Source organism: Notothenia coriiceps, unplaced genomic scaffold (assembly GCF_000735185.1).
Source record: "Notothenia coriiceps isolate Sejong01 unplaced genomic scaffold, NC01 NC01_scaffold00018842, whole genome shotgun sequence".
In the NCBI taxonomy this organism is placed as follows: domain Eukaryota; kingdom Metazoa; phylum Chordata; class Actinopteri; order Perciformes; family Nototheniidae; genus Notothenia; species Notothenia coriiceps.
In genome coordinates, this window is record NW_011351543.1 from 26,771 (window position 1) to 43,823 (window position 17,053).

At 47.7% G+C, this 17,053-nt stretch overlaps 1 protein-coding gene across 1 annotated transcript in view; it reads left to right on the top strand.

Annotated features, from left to right (window-relative positions):
- Positions 1-16,819, top strand: part of LOC104951263 (titin-like) — a gene marked incomplete at its 3' end in the record, with an annotated part of 22,600 nt that extends 5,781 nt beyond the window's left edge. Inside the window, exons 7-27 of the mRNA XM_010777899.1 lie at positions 426-707; positions 1,537-1,839; positions 2,329-2,631; positions 3,114-3,395; positions 4,034-4,221; positions 4,688-4,799; positions 5,128-5,430; positions 6,302-6,610; positions 7,066-7,347; positions 7,623-7,922; positions 8,235-8,528; positions 8,966-11,935; positions 12,204-12,524; positions 12,784-13,068; positions 13,219-13,524; positions 14,094-14,257; positions 14,412-14,643; positions 14,734-15,009; positions 15,127-15,429; positions 15,853-16,155; positions 16,520-16,819. Of these exons, the coding sequence (XP_010776201.1) occupies positions 426-707; positions 1,537-1,839; positions 2,329-2,631; positions 3,114-3,395; positions 4,034-4,221; positions 4,688-4,799; positions 5,128-5,430; positions 6,302-6,610; positions 7,066-7,347; positions 7,623-7,922; positions 8,235-8,528; positions 8,966-11,935; positions 12,204-12,524; positions 12,784-13,068; positions 13,219-13,524; positions 14,094-14,257; positions 14,412-14,643; positions 14,734-15,009; positions 15,127-15,429; positions 15,853-16,155; positions 16,520-16,819 (8,418 nt within the window). The remainder of the gene's footprint in view (positions 1-425; positions 708-1,536; positions 1,840-2,328; positions 2,632-3,113; positions 3,396-4,033; positions 4,222-4,687; positions 4,800-5,127; positions 5,431-6,301; positions 6,611-7,065; positions 7,348-7,622; positions 7,923-8,234; positions 8,529-8,965; positions 11,936-12,203; positions 12,525-12,783; positions 13,069-13,218; positions 13,525-14,093; positions 14,258-14,411; positions 14,644-14,733; positions 15,010-15,126; positions 15,430-15,852; positions 16,156-16,519) is intronic.
- Between the last annotated feature and the right edge of the window lie 234 nt (positions 16,820-17,053).

Consider the following 17,053-nt stretch of genomic DNA (forward strand, 5'->3'; position numbering starts at 1 on the left):
AAGTGCTTTGTTAATAATTCTATGGCTCGAAGTGGAGTCCGTGTATCCATCATTTCCTGGTCTTCTCTAAAGAAGAGGGACCAATGGAAACGTTGTCATGTTGCCGTTGTTCAGCATGGAAACATTCATTAGCTAACAATGACATTATTGTTCTATTAATATAAAGGGAGGTCAGGTACTCTTTAAAACAGCTGCTAGTTATGGGTACTTTTTACTGAAGTACATTTCAAAGCCTCTTTACTTTGACTTGAGTATCTTTAAACACGAGTATCTGTACTTCTACCTGAGTAAAGGATGTGTGTACTTTTACCATCTCTGACCTCCAATAATTATGAAGATTTGGACATGAAATATGAATGAGGGACCCTTTTCCTGACTTAAATATGTTGCATACCATCCATCTCTAACGCTGGTCTCCTCTCCAGTTGCTCCTGAGGTTGACCTGGATGCCTCGGTGAAGGAGAGGATGGTAGTCCACGCCGGCGGAGTGATCCGGATCATTGCCTACGTGTCGGGCCAGCCGGCCCCCGAGGTCACATGGACTCGAGATGGTGCCGCGCTGCCTCTAGAGGCAGTGGTGGAGACGACCGGCATCAGCTCGTCTCTGGTCATCAAACCCTGCACCAGGAAGCACCTAGGCGTCTACACGCTGACCGCCAAGAACGCCGGCGGAGAGAAGACCAAGAACATCACTGTGGAAGTCCTGGGTAAGCAGATCCGGCACATGAGACTCTATGGTCTGAAGGTCAACGGTTATCTGGTTGTCTTTTTTTCGATATTATCCTGAAATAAGGTCTGTGTAGCAGTTGTGTGTCATGTGACCGTGCTGTAGCTCCTTTATAGCCCAACATTAGCCGTCTTTAGCTTAGCGGTGGTGACGTGAAGTCATGTGACCGTACTGTAGTTCCTTTAGCTTAGCGGTGGTGACGTGAAGTCATGTGACCGTGCTGTAGTTCCTTTATCTTAGCGGTGGTGACGTGAAGTCATGTGACCGTGCTGTAGTTCCTTTAGCTTAGCGGTGGTGACGTGAAGTCATGTGACCGTGCTGTAGTTCCTTTATAGCCCATCATTAGCCTCCTTTAGCGTAGCTGTGGTGACGTGAAGTCATGTGACCGTGCTGTAGTTCCTTTATAGCCCAACATTAACCACCTTTAGCATAGTGGTGGTGACGTGAAGTCATGTGACCGTGCTGTAGTTCCTTTATAGCCCAACATTAACCACCTTTAGCTTAGTGGTGGTGACGTGAAGTCATGTGACCATGCTGTAGTTCCTTTAGCTTAGCGGTGGTGACGTGAAGTCATGTGACCGCGCTGTAGCTCCTTTATAACCCAACATTAGCCTCCTTTAGCTTAGCAGTGGTGACGTGAAGTCATGTGACCGTGCTGTAGTTCCTTTGTAGCCCAACATTAGCCGCCTTTAGCTTAGCGGTAATGACGTGAAGTCATGTGACCGTGCTGTAGCTCCTTTATAGCCTAAAATTAGTTGCCTTCAGGGACCAACACAGACATGCCTAATGACCCTCCATTTCCCCCCCAGACGTCCCCGGGCCTGTGGGAATCCCCTTCAGTGCGGAGAACCTGAGCAGCGAGTCCTGTAAACTCAGCTGGTTCTTCCCGGAGAACGACGGAGGCTCACCAATCAGCAACTACATTGTGGAGAAGCGTGAGGCCGAGCGTAAGGCCTGGACCGCCGTGTCCTTCACTGCCAGCCGGCAGAACGCCGTGGCTCAGGGCCTCACCACCGGCAAGTCCTACTTCTTCAGAGTCGCCGCCGAGAACGCCATTGGGCTCGGACCCTTCATGTGCACCGCCGCCGAGATCCTCATCAAAGAACCCATGAGTGAGTCCATCTACAATCAGGAAGTCTGAACCATGAGAGGAGGGGCATTTAGAAGAGTCACAATGTCATTGATAAATTAGAAACAGTCAATCCTATAATCAAGTAAAATATAATATAATTTAAATAATCCCATAGCTAGTTCCCATCTGCAGATCCTGTGTGTCTGAGATTGTAGAACACATTCAAACTGAAAGTCTAAAAACTATTTTCAAGATACATGTTGATGTCAACAAAAGAAAATAATCATAATTGTAAAAAAGGAAACATTATGAAGTCAGAAGTCCAACTTTGTATCTATAAATATGTCCCTGAGCAAGACACTTCACCCCAACCCAAATTGCTCCTGAGCGGATTTCCCAAAGTACTGAATGTATGTAAGTTGCTTTGGGTAAAAGAGTCTAAGTGAAATGTAATGTCATATCCAGACAGTTAAAAACCTTCTTAATGAGTTCTTGATCTGCAGATATAAAGTTTACCTGTCCCTCCCAGGTGTGCCGGACCGCCCTGAGGAGCTGGAGGTCACCAAGGTCACCAAGGACCTGATCAGCGTCACCTGGAAAGCCCCGAAGTTCGACGGCGGCTCGGAGATTATCATGTACATGCTGGAGGCGCGCATGATCGGCAAAGACAAGTTCAGCCGTCTGACCAAAGACGCTCTGATGGAGAGGAAGTTCACGTTCGACGGTCTGCGGGAGGGCGACACCTTCGAGTTCAGGGTCATCGCCGTCAACGAGGTCGGGCCCAGCAAGCCGTCCTTCGGCACCAAACCTATCACCTGCAAGGACGAGCTGGGTGAGTTTCAGGAGATTCAAATCAGCAGGTCATCTCAGTGGTATTTCCATGCATATCTCATCAGAACCAGAACCAGAATCAGAATCAGAACCAGAATCAGAAACAGAACCAGAATCAGAAACAGAATCAGAAACAGAACCAGAATCAGAAACAGAATCAGGTTTATTACCAGGTAGTTTGACACTTACGAGGAATTTGACTTGGTGTTGTGGTGCATACATAAAAGTAATACAAAAATTAAAAACACTGAAAGAAAACTATTTTGAGAAAACTATAATAACTTATAGTAAATATAGTAACATAAATATGGTCAGAGAAAATCATAGAAATACAAAAGTGGAAAAGAAAAACTCCCAATAAAAATATGTAAACAACAACTAGATGATATATCTCCTTTGGAAGGAAAGAGCCGTGCAGTTGTTATAAACTAGTAGTACTGGTACTTTCAATATCAGCTCACAATCAGTCTCCCTGTCTCACAGAGCCGCCCACCATCGAGCTGGACTTCCGCGATACGATCGTGATCCGTGTGGGCGAGAGCTGCCTGCTGCAGGGCCGCTATACCGGGAAACCATCCCCGTCCATCCTGTGGTACTGCGAGGATGAGGAGCTGAAGGCCGACAAACACGTGATGTTCAAGAACACGCTGACCACCATGTCTCTGGGCCTGATGAAGGCGCAGCGCAGACACAGCGGCAGATATGTAGTGGTGGTGGAGAACAGCACCGGCTCCAGGAAAGGGGTCTGCAACATCACCGTGGTCGGTACGTACAGATGTTGATACCAGCCAGCGTAAAATCGTATTAATAAAGATGAAGTGCAGCAGCTGAATCCATGAACTAGAGAGAAAAAGAAAAGGTCCATGCATAGACCCCTGCGGGACACCACCCGTTTGCTTTTAAAGTACTATTAGTAGGTTTTCAGATGCAAAGAATTTGATTTTTGATATAAAAATGGTTGAAGAAAACTTAAAAGCAAGAAACTTCAATATAAGATTAAAGGATAAATATAATATATATTTTTTTAAATATATACAATTTATTTGAATTAAGATTAAACTGTGAAAATGAAAATGTATTAATAATTTTAGATTAAAATACATTTTAATCCTAATAAAAATGAAAAATACAATTATTTTTGGTTCAATCAGGTCAAGCAGCAAAGTATTGCTTTGAAAATAATATCAGAATCAGAAACTGAAACTGATCAGATTATATATTAGATTAGATATTGTAAACTAAGAAATATAAACATATTTTCCTACAAAACACAGAAGTGACCTCAGCCATATGGATACGTCCAAAGAGGCAGCAACAGAATAGGATATGGATGATAGAAAGAAGGGGTCTCAGAGTAGATATTTATCGCGGTATCGGTTGATCACATGGTCTCCTCCCTACAGACCGCCCAACCCCCCCTGTCGGCCCCGTGGTGTTTGAGGAGGTGCACAGGGAGTTCATGGTGGTCTCCTGGAAACCTCCTCTGGACAGCGGCGGCGTAGACGTCTCCAACTACATCATCGAGCAGAGAGACACCAACCGCGAGGCCTGGACCACTGTCACCTCCGCCAACACCAAGACCTTCTGCAAGGTGAGCAAAACCCCATCCAGACTCCTGTCCACCTGACTCCTGTCCCCCTGACTCCTGTCCACCAGACTCCTGTCCACCAGACTCCTGTCCACCAAACTCCTGTCCACCAGACTCCTGTCCACCAGACTCCTGTCCACCAGACTCCTGTCCACCAGACTCCTGTCCACCAGACTCCTGTCCACCAGACTCCTGTCCACCAGACTCCTGTCCACCTGACTCCTGTCCACCAAACTCCTGTCCACCAGACTCCTGTCCACCAGACTCCTGTCCACCTGACTCCTGTCCACCAGACTCCTGTCCACCAGACTCCTGTCCACCTGACTCCTGTCCGCCAGACTCCTGTCCACCTGACTCCTGTCCACCTGACCCCAGCCTGACTCCTGTCCACCTGACTCCTGAGCATGGTTTATCCCTAGTGGGGGTCTGTTTCTAACAAGTTGTCTCTGTGGTGGGTATTTTCTCTCAGATCCCGAAGCTGACGGAGGGCCGTGAGTACATCATGAGGATCTCTGCGGAGAACATGTACGGCATCAGCGACCCGCTGGAGTCCGAGGAGATGAGAGCCAAAGATCTGTTCAGTACGTTATGACCAGGGTTGGGAGGGGTACCTTAAATATATAATCTGTTACAACTACTAGTTACCTATAGCTAGTTATAGTATATTGATCTGTATTTGAAAATGTATTGTAGCAAATAATATGAGTAATATTGTAATGTAAGTAACTGTAATGGAATATTACGCAATCCTGTTACATCACACTGAAAGAACCAACTCACACTTTATCTTTGTATTGTTTCTGTTCTGATTTTATGTTATTATGAAAAATCCCATGTGTTATTATTATACTATCAGTACTGGAGTAAAAGTACTTGGATACACCTGATAACCCTGTGTGCTCCCTGCAGGGGTCCCTGAGGCCCCCGAGATGCCCACGGTCAGGGAGGTGTACGCCACCAACGCCCTGGTGCTGTGGACCCGGCCCCGCGACGGAGGAAAGCCCATCACCAACTACATCCTGGAGAAGAAGGAGCCTGCCGCCAAGAGATGGTCCCGGGTCACCAGGGAGCCGCTGTACCCCGCCACCCAGTACCGCGTGCAGGACCTGGTGGAGGGCTGCGAGTACGAGTTCAGGGTGATGGCCGAAAATGAGCTGGGCACCGGGGACCCCAGCCTCCCCTCCAAACCCATCCTCGCCAAGGACCCCATCGGTAAGAGCTGCACTCAAATATTTCGATTTATTTTGAGTAAATATTTATTATTATTACAGATTTTGTATCTATTACATCCTACGTCATTTTTCTTGTATAATTACAAAAAACTCCTCCTGCATGATTACATTTGGTTTCGTAAGACAATATATATTCAAATTTTATATTCAAATTTCTTTATTAGGATAAACCCCTTGAGGTGAATCACCTCGTTTTCAAGGGGGTCCCAAGAAAACAAATAACAAACAAGTACAACATACAAACAACATTCACACACATACATCGGAAGAAATAACCAAGAAATTACAAACATTCAGCCTAAGCATACAGCACATGGTAATACATTATAGGCGGTTACATTGAATGCATATCATTGGGTAGAGTAAAGTATGAGTATGCAAAATATAAGCATTTTATTTATATTTGGTGTTATCTTTTTATGTTCAGAAGAAATATTAGAATTGAATTGAATGAAACATTTCTATAGATAATTATTAATTAGTTATTATTATCATTGTTATGTCTGGATAACATATTAGCATGGCATTTAGCATTTTGTAGCATTGTCTTTTAGCATTAGTTATTAGTATTTAGTATTATCTAATTTATCTCCATGCTAAATATAAGCATTGTATTAAGACATTTATTTATCATTTTTTTATTGTTTTTTGCTATTTTCCTATGTTAAATAATACATATCTTTAAAAAAGCAATATCTTAAAATTATTTAAATTGAGGACTTGGCTCTTTATCTTCATTAGCAGCAGCATTAATTGTCTTGCTAAATGCTTACAGCTCTACTTACTCAACCATAAAAGAGCTTTGACACTAAACACGTTGTTGATTCTTGTTCCTATGTTTCCCCCTGCAGTGTGCCCCAGCCCCCCCGTGACCCCCGAGTCCTACGACAAGACCAAGGACTCAGTAAGCCTGAGGTGGAAGATGCCTCGCCACGACGGGAAGGGTCGTATCTTCGGCTACCTGGTGGAGTACCAGAATCCCGGCGCCGTGGAGTGGCTTCCGGCTAACGAGACCCCGGAGCAGTGCCCCGACCTTCACTACGTGGTGACGGGCCTGGAGGACGGAAAAGAGTACAACTTCAGGATATTCACAGTCAACGCCGCCGGCAAATCTGACCCCGCGTTTGTTAAGACCAGCGTCAAAGTGCACGACAGGATGGGTACGTCTCTCTGGCTGACACGTTTCAGATTCATTTCAAATAGATAGATGATACCAAAACATCCTGGTCAATAACATTATATTATTTGTCATTTGCTTCATTTGTTAAAAATACATATTAAGTTGTCTCAGTGCGTCATGAAATTATGATAACTGATGAACAGGATGCACACAAATGTAGCTAGCTGCTAAGTGCATGTGCCTCAGTTTCAGAAAAAAATCTAATTTAAAATGTGTAACTATAATATTATTTAATTTCAACATTTTGAAATAGAATATAATTAAATGATAGAACAGGTACATTTTTTCTCGAAAGCATCATAAGTGTTTTCTATTGATCAGCTGGTTAGCAATCTGCAAAATAAATCTGTTCATGTACAAATGGATAAATCTTCCTTTTAAAACGTATTAAAAACTTTCTTTAAATGCTAAATTCTGTGTTTTTATTGTCCACAGAGGAACCTGAGCTGCTGCTCGATGCCAACATGGCGCGGGACCACCTCGCCATGCTGGGATCCGACATCACGCTGAGCGCCACCATCAAGGGAGTGCCCACGCCCACCGTCAGTTGGAAGAAGGATGACGGAGACGTCCCCGCTCACATCACCGTGGCCGTCACTGCCAGCGGCAGCAAGGTCTTCATCCCCAAGAGCACCCGCGCCGACTCCGGCAACTACACCCTCACCGCGGAGAACGCCGTCGGCAAGAAGTCCATCACCGTGGCCGTGCTTGTTCTCAGTAAGTAAAATGCCCACCAGATGTGGAAAGAAACTTTAGGCTAGTTTCCATGTTAGCAGATAGCATATATCTTCAGGCTAGTTTGTATGTAAGCAGTTTAGTTCAATGTTAGCAGTTAATTTCAGGCTAGATAGCATATTTGCATTTAGCGGCTAACTTTTGGTTATTTATCATGTTAGCAGCTAGCTCAGCAGCTCTCAGGTATTTCATTACTTGTGAAGCACTTGCACCTTTGATGTATTTTATTATACCTCCACCTACCTTGTTTCCTCCAGACAAGCCTTCCCCTCCTAGAGACCTGGTGATCTCCGAGATCACCAGCGAGTCCGCTTACCTGACATGGAAGGCCCCCGAGGACAACGGTGGCGCTGTCATCTCGCACTACGTGGTGGAGAAGAAGGACGTGGCGTCCGACCAGTGGGTCCCCGTCTCTGCATCCAATAAGAAGCCCAGTCTGATGGCGCTGTACCTGATGGAGGGAATCCAGTACCTGTTCAGAGTGGCTGCTGAGAACCAGTTTGGCAAAAGCGCCTACGTGATGACCCGGACCCCCATCAAGGCCCTAGACCCACTCTGTGAGTTCACTAAAACATTTTTAGAATCAGCTAACACAATCATAAAACAGAAAGGAGATTACATTACATGACATGTCACTTGTTAGACGCTTTTATCCAAAGCGACTTACATACTCAATACTGTGGGCAATCCCCACAGGAGCAATTTGTGGTGAAATGTCTCAGGGACACAACGACATGCTGACTGCAGTGGGATTCGAACTTGCTATCCTCTGATTCGAAGATCAGCGCACTATCCCACTGAGCCACAACCTCCGATATATGGTAGAACTCCCAATAATCACCACTAACTTCTTCTTTCCTCTCTTACAGACCCCCCCGGCCCCCCCAAGAACCTGCACCACACTGATGCAGATAAGACGGAGGTGTGGCTGGCCTGGGAGTGGCCCGAACGCACCGGGGGCAGCGAGATCACCGGCTTCATCGTGGAGCACCAGGAGGACGGCCAGACCGACTGGGTCCCCTACAAGACCGTCAGCGACAACCACGCCCACGTCACCAAGCTGATGGAGGGCAAGACCTACCGCTTCAGGGTCAAGTCCCAGAACGCCATCGGCGTGAGCCGGCCCGACACTACCGTCCCCATCACCTGCCAGGAAAAGACATGTAAGAAACAGGTTTTATTCTTTAATTTACAACAGAAAATGTAGGAATAAAAATACAATAAAAATGAATGAGGTTAGCCATAAAACAAAATGACACTTTTTGGAACTGCAAAACAACTTATTTCACTGACTTATCCAAGACATTTTTGCAAATATTTATCTGAAGACGAAAATAACTTAACTTTAGAGAGTATTTATTGACTAACACTCCAAACCAATTGTACAACTAATGGATGATCCACAAAGAATAATGCTAAAAGTCCACTTTAAATATTGTCTAAACCAGAAATGTCATTCAGCATGAAAAAACTAAAGCATATTTGACTCAAGAAATCTTAGTCGACTGAAACCAAAGAGACCACAACTAACAGAGGAAGTCTTCATTTACAGGCCTGATAACATGCTAACATGGTTCTGATGGTTCTGTTTCTCTTTCAGTGCCACCAACTATTGAAGTTGATGTGAAGCTCATCGAGGGTCTTGTGGTCAAAGCTGGCACTCCTATTGCCCTGCCGGCTAAGATGACCGGTATCCCCACTCCCACGGCCAAATGGATGAGCGATGGCAAGGAAGTTGTATCTGAAGGACGCTTCAACATTGAGACTGTTGGATGCTCCACCATCCTCAGCATCCCACAGACCCAGAGAGGAGACACCGGAGAGTACCTTCTCACCGTGGCCAATCCCTCAGGAAGTAAGACCGTCGCTCTGCACGTCACTGTGCTGGATCTCCCCGGGCCACCCATCTCACCCATCAACATCTTGGAAGTCACCCCGGATTACATGATGATCCAGTGGAGGGCACCCAAGGATGATGGTGGCACGCCCATCATAAACTACGTGGTGGAAAAGAAGGATGTGAAGAAGCCGTGGGAGCCCTGGTCCGTGGTTAGCTCCGGCGGCACCAGCACCAAGGCTAAGGTGTCCCGGTTGGAGAAGGGTCGTGAGTACATCGTACGCGTCCGAGCAGAGAACAAGATTGGCCTTGGTGCAGGGCTCGAGAGTCCTCCCACTATTGCCAAGCACATGTTCAACCCTCCCGGTCCTCCAGGCCCGCCAGAGTGCTCTGATATCACAGAGAACGCTGTGACAGTGGAGTGGACCCTGCCGGACTACGATGGAGGCAGCCCCATCAGTGGATATGTGATTGAACGCAGAGAAATGACAGGAAAGTGGATCCGTGTCAACAAGACTCCTGTGCTGGACCTCAGATACAGAGTCTCAGGCCTGTTTGAAGGCAACAGCTACGAGTTCAGAGTGTTTGCAGAGAATGTTGCCGGTATCAGCGGGCCTTCTATGAACTCCAACCCTGTAAAGGCCACTCGTGCCATCACTAAACCTGGACCCCCTGGCAATCTTAAACTGAAGGACTGGAGCAAGTCCTATGCAGACATCTGCTGGACCAAGCCTAACAGAGACGGAGGCACTCCTATTCTAGGCTATGTGGTCGAGGTTCAGAAGTCAGGGTCCGCTCAATGGGACAGAATCTCTAAGGACCTTATCAAGATGTGCGCCTTCAGAGTGCAAGGCTTCATTGAAGGAATGGAGTACAGGATCCGCATCAAAGCCACCAACAAGGTAGGAGACAGTGAACCCAGGGAACTGACTGAGACCGTCTTAGCTAAGGACATTTTGGTTCCCCCTGAGGTTGTTGTTGACGCATCCTGCCGCGACTCTCTGACAGTCCGGGCAGGCCAGATCATAAGTTTGATCACCAGGGTGAAGGGACGACCAGACCCAGAGATCACATGGACCAAAGATGCCAGAGCCATGGCCCGGGACAGACGCACCGAGATTAACAACAACTACCCAATGTGTGAACTCGTCATCAACGAGGCCGTCAGGTCAGACTATGGTAAATATGCCATTCTCGCCAAGAACAGCAGTGGACAAGCACAGGCCACCATTATCGTCAATGTCCTGGACACACCAGGACCTTGCCAGAACCTAAGAGTGGCCTACGCCACAAAGAAGTCCTGCATGGTGTCCTGGGAAAACCCAGAGGACAACGGAGGCACAGAGATCAATCAGTACATTATTGAGTGCCGTCAGCCCAGCCAGAGAGCATGGACTGTAGTCGCCAATGACTGCACCAAGCGCCAGATGAAGGCCCCTCTAACTGAAGGCTGTGAGTACTTTTTCCGTGTCAGCGCAGAGAACAAGATCGGTGCTGGTCCAGCCATTGAGTCCAAAGAGCCTGTGCTGGCAGTGGATCCCATCGAGAAGCCCGGTGAACCAATTGACTTCCATATCGCTGAGATCGGCAAGGACTTCTGCTTCCTCAAGTGGAAGAAGCCTGACTACGACGGTGGTAGCCGTAACATTGCTTATCATGTTGAGAAGAAGCCAAAGGAGGCTGAGGAGTGGGAGAGGCTTCACAAGGGCGCTATCAAGGAGACCTACTTCATGGCTGACAGGTGCATTGAAAACCAGTTGTACCAGTTCAGAGTACAGACGAAGAACGAGGGGGGCGAGAGCAACTGGGTGACTACACCTGAAGTCCTGGTAAAGGAACAGCTTGTGGAGCCTGAGGTCAAGATCAAACTGGACGCAACACTCGTGGTCAAGGCAGGAGACTCCTTTCATATCGAGGCGATAGTGAAGGGCAAACCCCAGCCTGTAATCAAATGGAACAAAGACGAGGAAACCCGCGAGATAAGGAAGGGCCTCAGGCATACGCTGGAATCTGGAACCGACTTCTCAAAGCTGCTGATAACCGCTGCCAGACGCACAGACAGTGGTAAATATCTTGTCACTGCCTCCAACAGTGCAGGAACCGCCTCTGCTCATGCTAAGGTTAATGTCTTAGATAGACCCGGCCCCGTCATGGATCTGAAGGTGTCTGGTATCACCACTGACAGGTGCCATCTGTCCTGGGAAGTCCCAGAGGATGATGGCGGCTGCGAAATCTACAACTACATTATTGAGAAATGTGAAACCAAGAGGGGAGTCTGGTCAGTCCACTCTAACGCCATCATCACCAACAAAGCTAAAGTCACTCGGCTCATCGAGGGCAACGAGTATATCTTCAGAGTCCGTGCTGAGAACAAGATGGGTCCTGGGCCCGCGGAGGAGAGTGAAGCCATCGTGGCCGGCACCCAGTTCAATGTACCTGGCGCTCCGGAGGCACCAGAGATCACCAAGATCGGCAAGCATGAGATGACGGTGGAGTGGTCTGAGCCCGAAAAGGACGGCGGAAAGTCCATCATCGGTTATCTGTTGGAGAAGAGGGAGGAGCACGCCGTGAGGTGGTCTCCTGTCATCAAGGAACCAATCCCTTCAACACGTTACACCGTGACCGGACTCCTGCCCCTCCACGATTACCAGTACAGAGTCAAGGCGGTTAATGAAATTGGCATTGGCGGCGCAAGCAAGCCTTCACTCGCCATCACCGCCAAGGACACAGTTGGTACGTAACCAATATTAATGTTAACATCAGAATCAGAATTGCTTTATCCGCCAGATGTAAAACGGAATTTGTTACTTGTTGAGATGAAGCACAGAAAAACAAGTTAAACAAAATAATGATGTACGTTATTCTAAATTGTAAGCAAGTTGAGAATAACACTCGGTTCCCAGATAATGCAGAGCCCATAGTGTACAGCTGTCGATTAAAATATAGATCTTTAGAAGCAGTCTGTGTATTTAGCTTCACACATCCTCCTGTGTTCCTACAGAGCCTCCAGCACCTCCCACCAACCTGAAGGTCGTGGACAGCACAAAGTCTAGCGTCTCTCTGGGCTGGACCAAGCCTGTGTCCGACGGTGGGGCTCCCATCATCGGATACGTTGTGGAGTTGAGACTGCATGGAAGCACCAAGAAAGGAGACGACGGCTGGAAGAGGTGCAACGTGGCGGCTCAGCTGGTGGTGTGCGAGTTCACCGTCTCCAGTCTGGACCAACAGAATTTGTACGTGTTCAGGGTCTCGGCCCAGAACCAGGTCGGCATGAGCCTGCCCTGCCAACTGGAGGCACCTGTGATCCCCAAGGAGATCCTAGGTAAGGACTTTTTTAGTTGTACATTTCTTGTATCGTAACTAGAGGAGCTAATAGTCCCACTCAAAAGGAACTAAGGCCCCTACAGCTTAACACAAGTTACATTTAAAACTTAACTACCTTTCCATGTTGGTAAATGAGCATCCTTGAATGTGTGAGTAACAATAGAAATAAAAAACTTTTAAATTCTAAAGCTTTCCTTCAGCCAAAGTTTTTTAAAGCTCCGAACAAAGTGTAATTTGTGGCCTGCTCCTCCCCACAGAGGCTCCAGAAGTAGAACTTGACGCAAACCTGAAGCGGGGCCTGTCGGTTCGAGCCGGCTGCCCCATCAGGCTGTGCGCCACCGTCAGAGGACGACCCCCTCCTACAGTTAGCTGGAGGAGGATGGGCCTGGACAATGTGGCGAGGAAAGGGAAGGTGGACATCATCGACACCATGACCTTCCTAATCATCCCCGACAGCACACGCAACGACTCGGGCAAATACTGCCTGTCGGTGCGCAGCCCGGCGGGAGAGAAGGCCCTGTTCGTCAACGTCAAGGTTCTGGGTGAGTTTAGTGTAATAATGCACAGCAGGTCACCTTAGTATAAGACTTCAGTTAACCCATAATTACCGATTAGTAGAATCCTTATCCTGAAATGGGATATCTGTTGAATAAAACAGTGTGAAATTGAACGTCATGTTCTTGTCCTGTCAGACACCCCGGGCCCCGTGATGAACCTGGAGGCCACCGACATCAAGCAGACCTCCGCCAACCTGTCCTGGAGTCCTCCGGAGATGGACGGAGGCAGCGAGATCACGCACTACGTGGTGGAGAAACGTGAGATCGATCGCAAGACGTGGGCGACGGTGAAGGCCGAGGTGGAGAAGGACAAGGTTCCCTTCAAAGTCAGCGGCCTGGTGCCCGGCACCGAGTACTACTTCAGAGTCACGGCCGTCAATGAGTACGGACCCGGGGTCCACAAAGTGAGCCCCACCTCCTACGTGGCCTCCGATCCCGTCAGTAAGTACATACTCACTCTCTACTTTCTACTTTCTCTTTATTCACAGGTGGTGAAGAGAGGGATGTAAATAAACTCCCACACTTAATCTAACTAAAGCTTATATTCATTACAAATTAAGTTAAACTAAATCTTGTAAAATTAACTAGATCATAAAATGAAGATGACAATTATTTAGTTTTGACCAAAGGCATAAAAAGCCCAATAAGTCCACACACTGGGCGACTGTGGCTGTGAGGGAGTGTGGTCGTCTTTCAACCAGAAGGTTGTGGGTTCGATCCCAGCCCATGCAGTCAACATGTCGATGTATCCTTGGGCAAGATACTTAACCCTGAGTTGCTCCCGATGGCATGGCCAACGGTGTGTGAATGTGTGTGAATGTTAGGTCCTAGAGTAAGGTACACTGCTCTGTATGAATGGGTGTGAATGGGTGAATGACATGTAGTATGTAAAGCGCTTTGAGGGGTCTTAAAGACTGGATAAAGCGCTATATAAGTACAGTCCATTTACCATTTACCATTACACACTGGAAATTGTTGAAGCACTAACTCTGAGATATTCTCTTCCTCAGGTAAGCCCGATCCCTGCGAGAAGATCGAGGTTATGGAGATCACGAAGAACAGCGCCATGGTTGGCTGGGTGAAGCCGTCGAGGGACGGCGGGGCCAAGATCGACGGCTACGTGATTGAATACATTGAAGTGAAGCCTCCACCCGAGCCTCCCGCACCAGTGGAGGTCTGTCTGCATTTCAAACACCTTCACATCACCCGCTCCTTTGTTACCCTTTTATGGTTTAGCAGTAAACACAAACTGTACATGATCTAACAGATACTTGTAGTTTAAGCACATTCGTGTTGAGTGCATCTAAAGAGCCGTTGATCTCCGCCAGGTTGCAGAGGGTGAGGAGGCTCCTCCCCCACCTCCCCCTGTGGAGGAGGATGAGGATGAGGAGCCGGAGAAGGAGGTGTGGAGCGCCTACACCACGGTGAAGGGTCTGAGCATCAGTATCAGCGGCCTGAAGGAGAGCAAGAAGTACAAGTTCAGAGTCGCCGCCAAAAACGTAATGGGCCAGAGCTCCTTCACCGAGACCCGCGAGGCCGTGGAGATCAAGGAGCAGATCCGTGAGTCCGAACCCCCTCCCCATAAACCCTCCACACACACACGTTCATGGGGAGCTTCGGAGGTTAACCATGCTTTATTCTCCCCCACAGTGGAGCCGAAGATCGTGATGCCGGAGACGGTCAGTGCCAGAGCCGGAGCCAAGCTCAGGGTGGAGGCGCTGGTCTCAGGTAAACCCTCCCCGACCTGCAAGTGGATGCGTGGCGAAGACGCCGTGGTGCCGTCCAGCCGTCTGGCCGTGCACAAGTCCGGGAACATGTGTGTTCTTATCATCAAAGACGTGTCGAGGACAGACAGCGGCGAGTACAGCCTGGTGGCTGAGAACATCTCCGCCAGGGTCGTGGAGTCCATGAAGATCATCATCAGAGGTCAGTGTGCCGGACATCGTGTGGGAAGTGGAACGACAGGCAGGGTGGTGCATTCAGGTTCTCCTGAAGGGGGTTTATTGGAGATTCTCTGTGTTTAACTTTGTCTCTGTGTTGCAGACATCCCCGGACCTCCCGAGGGCCCGGTGGTGATCAGCGACATCGACGCGGATGCCTGCTCTCTGGCCTGGAACAAGCCGCTGGAGGATGGCGGCAGCAACATCACTAACTACGTGGTGGAGAAGTGCGACCTGAGCCGTGGAGACTGGGTGACGGCCACCTCTTCCGGAGGCCAGAAGACCAGCTGCCGGCTCGGGAAGCTCATCCCTGGGAAGGACTACGCGTTCCGCATCCGGGCGGAGAACCGCTTCGGAATGTCGGACCCCATGCAGTCCGAAAGGATGGTGGCCAAGTTCCCCTTCGGTCAGTTTACCTGTTATACATGTCGTGAAAAACACTTATTTAGTCAAGTACTTGGGTTTGATATCTATCTCTATATTTTATGAATTTGTTATCATATAAAGGGACTATCTTTGAGTTTAGGACTGATAGTTATTAGATGGACCTCAACTGTTACCTTCTGAAGTGTTTTAATAATTATTCTGAAATGGGACATTAAGTACTTTTACTTTTGGTATTTAAGTATTTTTTGATTTCGATGCCAATAATGTAGTTTTGCATTTTTAAATGCAGGACTTTTACTTGTAACAGAGTTTTTTTACAATTTGGCGTTGCTTTTTATTTCTTATTGAATGTGAAGTACAGAGTACTTTCTCCACCTCTGAGTACGTGGTGAGCTGCAGATTTCTCCGATTTTTTATATGAACATTTTTAATTCCCCCCAAGATGTTCCATCGGAGCCGCTGGACTGCCGCATCAACAAGTGCAACAAGGACTGCATGTTCGTGGCGTGGGACAAACCGGAGACCGACGGCGGCAGCCCCATCACCGGTTACTACATCGAGCGCAAGGAGAGGAACAGCCTGCTGTGGGTGAAAGCCAACGACTGCGTGGTGCGCTCCACAGAGTACCCGTGTGCCGGCCTCATCGAGGGCCTGGAGTACACCTTCAGGGTGTCGGCCATCAACCGCGCCGGGCAGGGCAAACCCAGCAAGAAGACCGACTTTGTGACGGCCAGGACGCCTATCGGTGCGTAGCATCTTATTTCATTTATTCCTCACATACTTATGTATATATAATATCCTGCTTTATATTTCGTTACCGTAAATTTGTAATTCAACATGTATATTTTTTACTTTTCTTGAATGCTATTTCATCTCTATTGAGATGTTGACATTTTGGAATGTTTATTTCTAGTCTTTACATTTTTATTGTACAATGCAATGACTTTGTATGCTGCCATAAGGCAAACATTTCCCACATTGGGATCACTAAAGTCTTATATTACACGTTTGCTTTGTGAGATACAGAAAGATGGTCCACTGACTTATTCACAGTATCATTATTATTATTATTATTATCTTTACTATAATGACTTCCCTCTGTTTCTCAGACACCCCGGGGAAACCCGAGGTTCTGGACGTCACCAAGAACTCTGTGGTTCTGGTTTGGACGCGTCCAAAGAACGACGGCGGCAGTAAGATCATTGGTTACTACGTGGAGACGCTGCGTCTGCCCGGAGACATGTGGCTGCGCTGCAACACCAGCAGCCAGAACTGCCCGCGGGAGGAGTACACGGTGACGGGCCTGGAGCGGGACCTTCAGTACCAGTTCAGGGTCATCGCCAAGACCACCGTCAACGTCAGCAAGACCTCCGAGCCCAGCGACCCGGTGCTCGTCTGTGCAGAGAATGGTGAGCGCTGACACAGGCCGGATCTATGCTGAACTAGATATCAGAACCAAATTTAAAAAATGGAAGAATAAGACGGATCTCTGAAATAAACACATTACAATCAATGTCAGAATGAACACAATCATTACAATTTGAGAGACAGTCGAGCAAATCAGTTTCATCAATATCCGTTAATAACAAGTACAGACCAGTTGAAAGTGAGATAACAATGCACATTTAAACATACCCAATGAT